The sequence below is a fragment of the Halyomorpha halys genome, unplaced genomic scaffold (assembly GCF_000696795.3).
Source record: "Halyomorpha halys isolate HHAL.00 unplaced genomic scaffold, Hhal_1.1 Scaffold446.1, whole genome shotgun sequence".
NCBI classification, from domain to species: Eukaryota; Metazoa; Arthropoda; class Insecta; order Hemiptera; family Pentatomidae; genus Halyomorpha; species Halyomorpha halys.
The window spans coordinates 310279-324110 of NW_027104672.1; the positions used below are offsets into that span (position 1 = coordinate 310279).

General features: G+C 30.1%; 1 protein-coding gene across 3 annotated transcripts; it reads right to left on the reverse strand.

The window, feature by feature from the left end:
• Positions 1 to 2183: 2183 nt before the first annotated feature.
• Positions 2184 to 11245, reverse strand: LOC106682836 (uncharacterized). Of its 3 annotated transcripts, none has more exons than XM_014423902.2 (3): positions 11121 to 11245; positions 7859 to 7935; positions 2184 to 3112 (listed from the first exon to the last, which is right to left on the reverse strand). In XM_014423902.2, exons 2-3 carry the CDS (start codon positions 7901 to 7903, stop codon positions 2474 to 2476), a joined length of 684 nt encoding a protein of 227 aa, XP_014279388.1. In that variant the 5' UTR covers positions 7904 to 7935; positions 11121 to 11245; the 3' UTR covers positions 2184 to 2473. The 3 variants fall into 3 exon arrangements, with proteins under 3 accessions (XP_014279388.1, XP_014279389.1, XP_014279391.1); XM_014423903.2 differs by having other exon boundaries at positions 11109 to 11181; XM_014423905.2 differs by lacking the exon at positions 11121 to 11245 and adding an exon at positions 11031 to 11054.
• Positions 11246 to 13832: the final 2587 nt, after the last annotated feature.

Below are 13832 nucleotides of genomic sequence, written 5' to 3' on the forward strand. Positions count from 1 at the left end.
CAGTACATTCCGCGCTCCAAAGAAGATGAGACTACGTCCACTACACGATGACATTGCTGGATAGTAGAGTGGGATGTTCGAAATCCAAACTGGTGATCAGGGATTATATGATTGGAATCCAGCTCATCAATATGATGGGGTATAGGCGTTTCAAAATGAGTTTTTCAAGGATTTTGCCCATGTGTTTTATCTTAACTCATAAAGACTTGAAAAGATTTCTTAGGTTTACTTTATTTCCTGAGCAATTGAGAAGTTGATGACTGAGTTCCACTGGAAGCTATATGTACTTTTCTGGTTTCCTGGGCTGAATGTATATATTGTATATAGATATGATTGTGTTCAAGACTTTGTATACTTTATTTCAATTACCTCAGTTATCCACCTACGTTTATTTATGATGTGTATGTACAATTTTTGGGCAGAAAGTCCGAGTGGCGGTCAATAAAGGTATCAAAATAGTAAGAGAAAACTGAAAGCACTGACGAAGCCCTGCAAACTGGGGCGAAACCTTGGTTAACAATAAATAGTTTTCTTCTACAATTTTGATACCTTTATTGACCACCACCCGGACTATCCTCCTACAATCTACTTCATATGGTCAACTATCCAATAACTATTTTATTATATTTTATTATTATTATTATTTATTTACTTGTTATTTGTAATTAATATGTATATGTGGTATGAATGTGTACACTTATATCCCTAAGAAAATATTGTATATAGGTAGGATTATGTTTACTTTATTTCAATTATTTACCTCAGTTGTCCACATATGTTTATATACTTATATGGTGTGTATTTATAAATTTTATGTGTATCCATTTTAGTTTATAACTAACTATTTTATTGTATTTTTTTATTATTTACTTTGTGTTTGCAGTTGATGTATATATATATATGGTATGATTGTGTACTTACATCCCTAAATTGCCCTCCAGTTTGGCAGAATGTATTATTTACATCAAACAGTTTTTAATAATATATTTGATATAATATAATATATATTATATCATCAAAATGAATAAATAATAATGACAAATATTATTAGAATTTCCTGAAGCCCTTATTTATGAAAAACTGTTAAGTCCAACAGAGTGTAAGTTGAACATATAACTCTAAATATTTATTTTGTAATACAAGTACCTTTTTCATCCTTGCCACATATTACAATATTACAGTTACATAACAATAATATACAATAGATTATGAAGTAAATACAAGGTCAGCAAAAAATTACCCATGATGACAGTAAGTGTTGAATCCTACAATCTGTTCTGATATGTTGTTATTTAACATGTATGTTAAACATGTTATTCCGGTTGATATATGAACAGAGTGTGTATACTAAAAATACTGGTTATGATTTTTTTTTTTTCAGTTTATATTTCAAATGAATAGTTCAGTCTATTTTTTTTCTGTTTAGGATAAAATGAACAAAATTTTAAAAAATAATAGTTTTATTTTCTTCATTATAAATATAAACTGAAAAAAAAAATCATAACTAGTATTTTTAGTATTAATTTACTACATAGTTAGTTTATTTCAGTCAAGTTAATGTAATTCATTGCAATTTACGGCAAACATATTACCAAAAAAAGTAATACAAAATAAAATAAAGTCGTAGGGCTCCTAGGTCATTCACAATCGAGGTTTAACCTTTAGAAACAGCAAGAGAACACAAGGATATGACGGTCGCTACCTCTTAGGTATTCAGTAAAATATCTAAACTAAGAGGGGGTAGGCAAGCTTGTTCAGGTTGTGATAACCAAAATTTTAAGAAAATAATATATAATTACAGCAGTGCTATATTAGATATTACAATTATTTTTAATTAAAATAAAACTGTACGACTAAAACTAATGAAGGGTGAGGGGTGCTGTACTTTGTAAGGAAGTACTGTCTACACCAACGGTTGTGCAATGTGGTGATTCAGTCAGAATTTTTACCCAATAAGCCTATTTTTATATTTTTACCCACTTTATGAGGCTGGATGGAATTCGGAGACTCCCGAACCCACAGGGCTGACTCAACGGCTACAGGTAACTGATAATAATCATCTGCCACAGCCAGGTTTTGAACCAGTGTCCTTTGAGTTAGTAGCATAGTGCCTTACCACTGAGCTACACAATCCCACAAACACTACAATTTGAGGACAGGATAGGAAATAAAAAAATAAACAATTTCAGTAATAAATACATTATATTTGATATAAATATACAGGTATGGTTTGATATCAAAATCCACAAATAATTGGAACTGGTTAAGACAGATTCGTAATTTCAGTTTACTTCTGCAAACAGGACGTTTTTTAAATACAGGAGACCTTAAAACCTGAACTTAAGTTTTTCACAATAGAAATACTTGCACGAATTATACGTTTCATATATAAGAAGTTTAAGTTAAAAATATCAGGTTAGTTGTATCATCAAAGATAATATGATAATGAAAAATGTAATGTTTGCGAATGGTACTAGTTGTAACATCCTCTTTCGTCAGGCCTTCCCTTAGCACCAAATTTATGGAAGATCACTTTGTAATATTTGAACCTCTTCTTGCTGCTCTTCAGATAGTTTCCATTGCATTCTATCACTCCAGTTATGGCCCTCGTGGCTTCACCGAACCTACCTTTCTTGACTCCTGGTACGACGGCGACCCTCGTCTTCCAGTACCAACCTGCCGTCAAGAACGCAGCTTTCTCGTCATTCGCCACAAGGTCCGGGTTCTGGAGCAATCTGTCGTCTTTATATATCCCCCTCGAAGCATTCAGGTAGTTCTCCGCCCAAGTGAGCTGGATGTAGCCTCTTCCGAAGTACCTCTTTCCGGGCACGTCCAGGTCACTCTTGTAAGGATCGTAACTTTTGTCCTTGTAGGCGAGTTCCTGTTTGTAGTGGAGACCACCGGATTCGTGAAGTAGCTGCGCCAAGTACATGGCGGCTTCCCTCTCATTCTTTATCCCTGCGTAGTTAAGGCTGTGGACGAAACCACGGTACTGTTCTTTACTCGGTGGTGGGAATTTATTTGCAGTGACAGCGCTCTTGAAACGTTCCCATGTGATCTTTAGAGGTTTCCTTTTCACGTGTTTTCTGGCACCAACATGCAAGAGAATTACCTGAGGATCAAAGTGTTACTTAAAATTGAGCCATGTCCAACACGAGTTTTGGCTATCAGCAAACTGGTTGCCAACGTGCGGCAAGCAATAGAACATACAGGCCTGCAACTTGTGGCACACGCGCGGCATGGCAGTGTAATTAATGCGCCAACCAGTCCTATGAAAGTCAATACTCATGTTGAAACAAAGCTATAAAAACAGTCAATTATAACTTCAGTATTAGTAAGTGGAACTATTTGTTTTTTAAATTAGATAAAAAAAAACTAGATAAAATTAAAGTAATAATAATGAAGTAATACTTTTTTCTTATTCCTCGACAAGAGACGAATCGGTTTGTATACAATAATAGTGAAAAAACATTGTACTATACTTTCTCAGCTACAAACAAAAATGCTTAATTTTGTCCATAGCATTTTATCTAAACGTTTCCATGGTGAAAGCGAATATTTTGAAAAATAAAAAAAAGGCACTTAAATCAGTCCAGTAATTCAAAAGTTTATTTTGGACAAAGATTGAACCATTCCCTTGTGTACTGAGATTAAACCAGTGCTTTCAAGCAGTCGAGTAATTTGAGCAAAATCAAGCGTAGTGTTGGCCACAAATTAGCTATAGGTAAAACTAATAATTAAAATTGTTTATTTTTATATTATTATTTTATACTTTATTTTTCCTATGTTTTTCAATCTATGAGTTTTTTTTTTTTTTATTAATATCTCTTCTCCTCCTCTATTATGTATATTACCATTTGTTGTTCACCTAATTTAAATACTTTTTTACTATGTTTACTTTAAAATTATTTTCGTTATTGTGGAATAACTGCCATCCCCACTCCTCCCAATACAAACGAGTCTCTCCAAGTATGCATTCTGTCTCATTTGATTTGAATTTTTTTTCTCTTTCTTTAATATTTCTTCTCTTATCTATCTGTTACTATTACCCTTTTCATTTACTATTTACAACCTTTAATTTTTCTTATTATATCTTACTTTTCATTTTATACCCCTGTTATTTTCCACTTATGTTTTTTTTTTTGTCCTTTTTGTAACTATGTCTAAAATCTAACTTGATCTAACTAAGTGTTTGTATCATTTTTAGCCCTGACGAAGCCCCACAACGTGGGGTGAAACGTTGGCTCAATAAAATTGTATAATTATTTACTATTTGAGTTTTTTTGACCGCACCCGGGCCATATTCCATTCAATTAAAATTGTCATGGATACAATATTCAAGTCAAAACTCTACCGAGTAAAGATTGGGGGAATAAAGAATGGCGGCTGTTACGCAACCTTAAGAAAACATTAATTTTTCATTCCGAGCTCTTTTTCTTAAAAAATACCAACAATACTATAAAATCAGAGAACAAGAATAGTAAATAACAACACAAGAAGAGTAAATTTTCTGAAATATTAGCCCTAATAAGAGCTATTTAGGTCCAATACTTCTCGAGATATAAACCTTTTAAAAAGCAACTTTTCATAAAAATATATCGAAATATCAGTAGTTAGATATCTATATTTCAGGAACTATGTGACGTACAGATGTCTATTAGCACACAAATCAAAGCTAGTTTAATGGACTATAAAGAAGTTTATAACCTTTACCTTTGTAGGAGCTGTAATTATCATGATATTTGCTAAAATAAATTGATTTATAGTTGTTCGGACAATAAGTTTGATTTATAAAAAACTTTGTTTCAAAAACAATTGGATGCACAGATCCTGCATCCAAATTAAAGCTAGTTAAATTTACTATAAAATAAATAATAATGTTTATCTTTGTAGGAGTAGTATTTTTTATATTTGACAAAATAAACTCACAAAACGTTAATTTCTAGTAGTTCGTATAAAATGTTGGATTTTTGAAAATATATATCTCTAGATCCATAAGACGCACATATGTAAGCTAACACTCAAAATAAAGGAAATTTAACTTACTATAAAGTAGTTTATGACACTTATCTTCGTAGGGGTAGTAGTTTTTATGATATTCACATATAAATATAAATTTAGCAAATGAATATTTGTCCGAACAACTATAAATCAATTTATTTTAGCAAATTTCATGTAAACTATTACTCCTACGAAGATAAACATCATAAAATACTTTATAGCTCATTAAACTAGCTTTAATCTGAGTGCTAATAGACGTCAAATGGTTTTTGAGATATAGATTTTTCAAAATAAATTCACTAACTACTGATCTTTCAGTACGTTCTATACAACATTTTTATAAAATGTTGCCTTTTAAAAAGCTATATTTCGAGAACTATTAAACGTAAATAGCTCTAATAGGGCTTACATTTTAGCAAAATTATTCTACTTTAAATTGTGCTTTCTTAGTTTTTCTATTGTTGTTTGTAGTTTTAATGATATAGAGCTCCGAATAAAAAAATAATTATTTTTAACGTTTTGAAACAGCCGGCATTTTTTATTTTTCCTACCTATAGTTGGCAGACTCACCAATTTGGAGTAGTAATTATACATAGTTTTCAATAAAGTAATAAAAAATTGGGGTGAAATAACTGCCTTTTTTATCCTCTTGGGCTCTTCTACTATAACCCCTGCGCCCCAAGTTTGATGTAGATTGGTGGGATTGTGTTGAAATAATGGGAGACAAAAATGATGAAAAAAAAATTGTTATTTTTATTTTGCAATAAAAAATCGTATTTAGGTTTTTAATCGGTGAGAATAACGAATATATATTTGTTCCTGCCAAAAATACAACAGTTTATCGAAAGATAACGAAGCATAATACAATGCGGAAAAGATTGTTCTCCGCTTTCCCTGTTCGATCAGTTGTTACTATTTCTGCCCTTTTCTCCTTTGATTTATTAACACCTTAAAGCACACTTTTAAAAAAAATAAAGACCGGAATAAAAACAAACAAACTTTTTTAAGTTAAAAATATTATTACAATAAGAGCCCTTCATCGAGTAGTTGAAATTACTAATTAAAATTGTAATTTCATATCCTAATTTCTAATTACAATAATTGGAAAGTAATTTTAGTTGTAATTACAATAAGAATTAATTGCGATTACTTTAGTTTAACTAGTAATTGTAATTTAGAACCATCATTACAATAATAAGGTTCCATCAAGTTAGTTGAAATTACTGATCAAAATTGTAATTGCATTTCATAATTTCAAATTACAATAGTCGAAAGCTAATTGTAATTTCAGTAACGTTTCGTCCAACACTGCTTATTAGGCAAACAGTCATAGCCAATAAATAACAAAATGCTGATCTATATGATTATAATATAAATATTTGGTCTTAAAGCTCCGTAAGGGTAAAATTCCACCCGTATACATTCCTTATTCTTCCCAAAATCCTCAATACTCCCTACTTTAGGGGTGTTCAAGATCTTTAGTTTAACATGTTAAAGCGTGTTAAATGGAAAAATTTATGTTAAATGGAGAAATATTTACGTCTTTTACCATATTAAAACGATATAACGTATGACGTGGTCAAGTCTGTTACTAGGTCTGTTAAATGGAGAATGAGGCCACGTAGTTTGTGTTTTGATTGTGTTAGTATAGTTTTGAATATTTTTATTACTAATAAAGTAATACATGACAATAATAATGATGTAATGACACTTGTCAATTAGGTCATCTTGATTCTCTTCCTCACAAGTTAGATGATCAATAAGGAACTCAATAGCCAAACTTTAACAGAACTTCCACTTTTCACTCAATTTAGACATGTAATAAATTGCTTTAATCAAAACTTCGAAGTAGACAATTATATGAAGTTTTGGAAGGTTATAATGGACTTACGAAGAAATAAAAAAGTGTTTTGAGACTAAAATTTATTTATTTAAACAATGAAACTTAAGTTTCGTACGACTTTTCGTTTTTGAGAATTTTTGACTCATTGTTGACTCAGGGGACCTAAACATGTATTTCCGTTGAAAACTCAAAGTTTCTCACGATCGCTATACGCTATACCCTTAGTATATGTTCCTTGTATAGGTAAGTGAAAGAAATAAACCACAAAAGTTAATTGACAAAATTTGAAACGAAGTATTTGCACGGAACCAATAGAATTTAAAAATATACAATCTTAAACTATAGTTAATTATTGAATCTAATGTTGGGGACTTCTTTTAATCTATTAAAATAAAACGAGCACTAATATTTGTTTAACTGAACACAAACTCGTGGATGCAGAACAAGCGCCTTTTAATTCGTGCCCAAAAGACAAACAACATACCTTACTGGTTGAATTTACCTTCTTTCTAAAATTTTTAGCAGAAATCATTTTATTTAATTACCTAGACAAATAATGTCTTCATAAATTTGTGCTATGTTAAATAAAAATAAATTTCTAAAGTTCATCAACAAGATTCGAAACAAAGTATTTACACTTAATCCATAGAATTTTAAAATATAAAAGTATAACACAAGAGTTAATTATCGAATCCAAAGGCTGAAGAAATTCTTTAATTAATTAAAATCCAGAGTGCAAATATTTATCTCATAGCATTTCTAAAACAATATTAACTGAAAACAAACGTGCGAATACGTCACGAGTAGGCCTCAACTTCAAAACAGCCAATTCAAATAACACATCTACGCGGTCAGGCACGCTCGAATTTTCCATAGTTTGGTAAATAGAACCATATATGACGACCATTGTCAATAATGCAATATTATTCGTTCAAAAATGATTTTTTTTTTTACTCATTGAACCAGGTTGGATACAAGTTTGGAACTATATTAAAATAAAATCAAAATACTTACCAGGAGAAGACACTGCCGGAACCAAACAGCCGAAGTTACTCTCATTCCTGCGATGTGAGTCCTTCAACCTTTTGATGCTGCAATAGTGAACTTGTGGTAAATTAATAAAGAATCTACAATTTATCAGTTCAAAAGATACTTCACCTGAGTCAATGGAAAGATTCATTCGATTATAGATACGCATCTCGGCTTTTATATCCAATTTATCTCTCCTATATATCAGTATTTAAGCCAGCATATTAGATATGGTATCTAGGGATTATTTGATGATACAGCCGGACTATTTAGTTACATAGCACGCAGCACTTTAAATAAAAATATTTAACTATATTAAAATCTAACTAAGTTGCAAGGCATTTCTGCAGAACTTTATATTTTATTTATTTATTATTATTAATATTTTTTTTTTAGAAAATTTGAATAAGAGTTACTGAATAATTATAATTTGGATTCATAGCAACTCTTGATCTACAGGAAAGTTTATATATATACGCGAAGGACATTGCGATCCTAGGAAGTAAGATGACATGGAAAGACTCTACTAAGAGAAGTAAATCAGGAAATCAGCTGGTAAGTAAATAAAGCTAAAACAGAGTACATGACTGTAAGCCGAAAAATCCACTTTAACAACATGGTCTATGTTGATGGCAAATCGTTTCCAAAATTATACAGTTTCAAATACCTCGGCTCCACAATAACCTCATGAGATAGTCCAGCGTACCAACGAGTGGGAACAGAACTTTATATTTGTCAAAAATACTGAAATCCCAAAAAATATGTAAAACGACATGATAAAGCCAGCTTTTATATATACAATTACAGAAGCGATATACGATTAGAGCCATAACACTTGGAGGAGAAAAACTAACAGTAAAATGCTTGCAGAGACTGGTCAGTCAATATTTCATAATATGAAGGCAAGGCGGTTAAGATGGGCGGGATATGTGGCTCGAAGCAATCCATCCGGACGCCTCTACACAACACTAAATGTCAATTGAGTTGGCAAGAGACCTCGTGGGAGGCCAAAAACCAGATGGACAAAGATGCGAAAGAGCTGCATGTAGCTAACTGGAAAACAGGCAAGCGTGGAGAAGGCTGGTTCAGATGGACAAAGATCTACAAGGTCTATTTTGGCACTCCAATTTAAAAAATGGAAGAAAAACCATTATACGTTGCAAAATACATTGACATTAAGTATAACGGAAAAATAATATGTATGAAGAACTTTTAAGAATTATTAAATAATGCACATAAAAGAATTAACTTTACCATAGAACATCCCGAAAACCTTACAATAAGATATGAACATTGCAATTCATAACAATAAAATAGAAACCTTTTGGACAGTAGTGACAGAATATTAAACTACTATTGGAACCATTTCAAACGTCAAATCGTTAATATAGATAAACAATTAATCAGGCGAGCGGCAATAATGACTGAGGAAAAACATGAAAACAAATATATACTATGTTCTAAAAAATAATTAATTAATAATATATGGTTTGCACGTCTCTGCACAACAATGGATGCCAGCATAGTAGGCAAGAGACCACAAACCAGATAAATATACAGAATCGACAAAGATGCCAAAGAGCTACATCGACTACATGCAGCAAACTAGAAAGCAATAGGCTTGGAGAAGGCTGGTTCGGGTGAATATATAAATATTCTATATCTATACCTTAACCATAAATTTATAATGAATATTACCTACAAATCGAACTAAATTCTTAACATTAGACTGCAGGCAAATTGACAACATTAAAACAAGGGACTTGTCTAAAAATCAAACAAAGATTGATAATAAAATTTTATAAAGATTTATTAGAGTTTGTAAAATAAAAAAAAAATAAGACTTTACAGTATTAAGAGATAAAGATAGGAAGAGAGATTAACTTTATCGGTTATCAACTCTGCCATTTTGTTTTATTGTTGAAAATGTATTCTGTACACTTCACATTCACTGTCTTATTTTAATCGCATAAAATATCTTGTTTCGCTCTATTATTTGTTGATTATTTCTTTTGTACTTTGATATCTGTTTTAATTGTAATTGTATTTCATGAAAAGCTGTTTGTTCTTTTTCTATTAACATGTTAAAGTGAAAAATAATATAATATTATCATTACGTTTTCATGTACAACGTTTCAGGTTTCCCGATCTTCTAGTAACATTTATCAACAATTCATGCATATAATTAAAACATACACTCAATTTTACCGTATTGTTAAATATATCCATTTCTTTTTCGAAATTTTGTCTTCATAGTTATATAATTGAAAATTACAATACACCATTATTTAAACAATATCGTTCACTATCGATACATTCATCTGTCCTTTAGCACAAATCAATGTTAAGGTATTCAAGGTATTACCTCTTTGGACACATCAATATGCTATTAGTATGTCTATATTCAATAAATTTAACTTTTTAGGTTGAATATTATTGTTTTAAATAGGAGGAGTTTACTTTTAAATGTTTTTACTGATATTTTATGTCTCTACTTATATGTCCAACCTATGTATTATGTCTGTATATTTAAGTTTTTTCGTCGGTATTTTTGTTTTCGTCATATCTATTATGGTGGGTTTTTTAAAGTAAAATTTATGGTTTAGAGTTCTGCTATAGTTAGCCAATGCTGTGCAGTTTATATTCGTAACGTTTTTATAAATTGTGACATGTTTTCTATTGGTTTCCAGTTTTTGTTTGTTTTTATTTTCATTTTTATTAATCTAATTTCATTGATATATTTATCAATTACATACATACTTTATTTTTAATGTAACCATCAGCAAATAATTTTAAAAATTAATTTTTATAACACTTAACATGGAAAATTATTTCTGACGGTTCTAAAACTCTGACTAAATAGGTAATTAATTCAATACAGTTACGAATTATTTTTTATATTTGAGCTTTACATCCTAACGTATTGATTCGGGTAAGCAATAAGTTGTAAATCAAAAAAACAATTTTTTTTTTTCGTACTACATTTGAAAGCAATCTTAACGCATAAACGCTTTTATGTAATAATCGAATTATAATAATGTAATAATCGAATAACTGCTAGAAAAATAAAATAACTGCAATACTAAAAGAAGTCTTTACGAGTTAGAAGTATATAATATATAATGTATTCTCTTTTTAATATATCTTTAGAGTTTACCATAACTATAAGGCAATTGAGTTCATAGAAATTTTAGATTTAACATTCATTTAGATTTACAATAACTAAGATAAAAACCTGTGATCTTACAAGACGAAGCTGTCTCCTCCTTCTCGATTAAGAAAATAATTCTGTTCACGAACTACCGAGTATTTTTGTGACGAAAGATAAATTTTTATAGGATTTATGGAGATTTACATTAATCTGTTGGCTTCTGGGCAATTTTACGTAACATATTTCAATCAAAACATGCTGATAACAAACTAACCTAAAAATTATTTTTTCCTTGATTTCCAAGTTCAAAGAACTTAATCGAACCAAAATTCATAATTAACATAAATTATAAAATTGAATATCATTTTTATAATGTTGAATGAGAAAATAATTATATTCGAAGGTTTCAGGACAGATTCGATCAATATTTGCTTTCGATAAATAGTTTTTACATTTCAAATGCAATTCATAAGTTTGTTCATAGTTGAATTTTATTCTTACGCAATGCCCTATTGTGAATACTAAACTTATTAAGATTAACATAAGTTTATGTAGAGAATCAATACATTTTCTAACTTCCTCCAAAAGTCATTGTGTATAATATAATTAAGGTCTAATCACACGGTAACAGTTTTCTGTTATGATAGTACTATGAAAGTGCTTGTCTACACCTTAATAGTCAAGATTATCTCGCTGATAGTTCAATGTAGTGAATGAATAATCAAAACTGATGATTAAATACAATGAACAACTATGTACATAGACGAATGGTAATCCTCAAAAAAGGTCTGAAAAATTACTTTTTGACCAGACTGTCCACCGATAAGTAATTTTTCGGAAGCAGTCCCTACAAGGTTTACTTCTTGGAAATTATAAATATCGATATTTAATACTTTTTTTATACTATAAAACTCTACTGTCTGACAATAGTACAAGGGCCCAAGAGGAGAAACAAGCAAGAAAATTTGCTTTTAAAAAGCTATATCTCGAAAACTATTTAGTGTAAATAACTCTATTAGGGCTCATATTTTAGCAAATTTACTCTTCTTTAAATAATGTTCCCTTAGATTTTCTATTTTTGTTGGTAGTTTTAAAGATATAGAGCTCCGAATGAAAAAAAAAATTTTATCGCTTTGAAACAGCCGCCATTTTTTATTCACCCTACCTATACTTGGCAGACTCCTCAATTTTGACTAGTAATTATACATAGTTTTCATTAAAGTAATCCAAAATTGGGGTGAGATAAGTGCCTTTTTTTCTTCCCGGCTCTTGTACTACAATCTTCAGTATCAGATATTTAATATTAGAATTCATATTACAAAATAAAAAGATTTCAGATATTATAAAATAAAAATATTAGATATTATGTATTTATAATGTCATTCGACTCTATAAATGAAGCATTTATTTTAAATTTTATGATGATATGCATTTTAAGTTTTAAATTTTGAATTCAATTTTCAAAAAAAAACTTGTATACGTATTATCTATATTATATATTAAAGGACGTCTCTACAGTTTTTTGGAGGAAAAGAGGAGAGAAGTGATTATAAAATTCCTTAATTGACAAATTACATCTAATCTCTATATCAAAAATACATCTTAATAGATATATACAGGACCTTAATAGATATAGAAAAAAAGGATAATTTTTTCTATATCTATTAGGGTCCTTATTTCCCTATAGGTATAATTCTAAGGTTTGACATTTTACCACGTCAATAATCTTTATATAGTCTTTGGTTATAAATCAGAATATTTTCCTGAATTTATTGGATCGACTTGATTAGACTGTTTCCTCTAGAATCCTTTAAATTGTTTTCAAATAAGAACTTTTTTTTGTTATGTTGTTACGTCCATTCCCCTGTTGGATTTCCCCCAAGAGAGAAAAATTCACTTTTGAATGGGCCGGTAATTCATGTTTATAGGTTTGTACAGTATGGTCGAGAAGTAGTTGTTCTGGCCTTTTTTCGAGGAGTGAAAGTAAATATTTACCATATAACAAATTTTTAGTTTAATTTTTACAATATGCTTTAAAAACAGCTATTTCAATCACAATTTTTATTTTCTGGTTTATAAGGAATTCTGTGGAAAAAAAATACCCAAGCAACCTGATGAAATATAACCTAAATACATACTGTTCAAAGTTTTGAACTGGTATTATCGGCTACCAACCGAATTGGATTGTAATCGAAACAGAATATCCTTACAATTCCAGATAGTCAGCATAATATTGTTTAGTAATAATAACCACCTTGTTTTTACGTTCAACAAAATTTTCACCAGTGTTTTATGTGAATTCCATAATTTGAAGAGAAGATTAACATTTTTCTGTAATACTGTATTAGGAGCTTAGGGATCGAGATAAAATATTTATAAAATCCTGACTAACAAAATGCCTTAAGAAGATAAGCTCGACCATTAGACAAGATGTTGGTATGTCGTTCTGGAACGACTATATCATTCTGTTCTAAGTTACACAATTTAACTTATTGTTAGCTCTTTGAAAAACATTGCCTCATAGCACTGCAACAGAACTGGTTTACTAAATCAATGCAAGGCTAAGATTATCTATGTAAATTACATCGTGAACCGGCGTTCACTAAGTACTCAAAACTGTGACGAAATTAATTAAGACATTATCCAAAATAACTAATGGTATGATTGTTCAAAATCATGAGAAAGTATTGAATTCGAAATAACATATTAAACTTTACTTTGCTGAACTTTCGTCCATAAAACTTTATGGAGAAGTTACAATTATTTCAAAGGCAGAAAAAAACAAATAATATATATTTCATAACATAA

Coding starts and splice junctions, on each gene's coding strand:
- LOC106682836 (XM_014423902.2), bottom strand. CDS start 7,903: ATGAGAGTAACTTCGGCTGTTTGGTTCCGGCAGTGTCTTCTCCTG. Junction 3,113..7,858: donor TCCGGCAGTGTCTTCTCCTG/GTAAGTATTTTG, acceptor TTTGATCCTCAG/GTAATTCTCTTGCATGTTGG.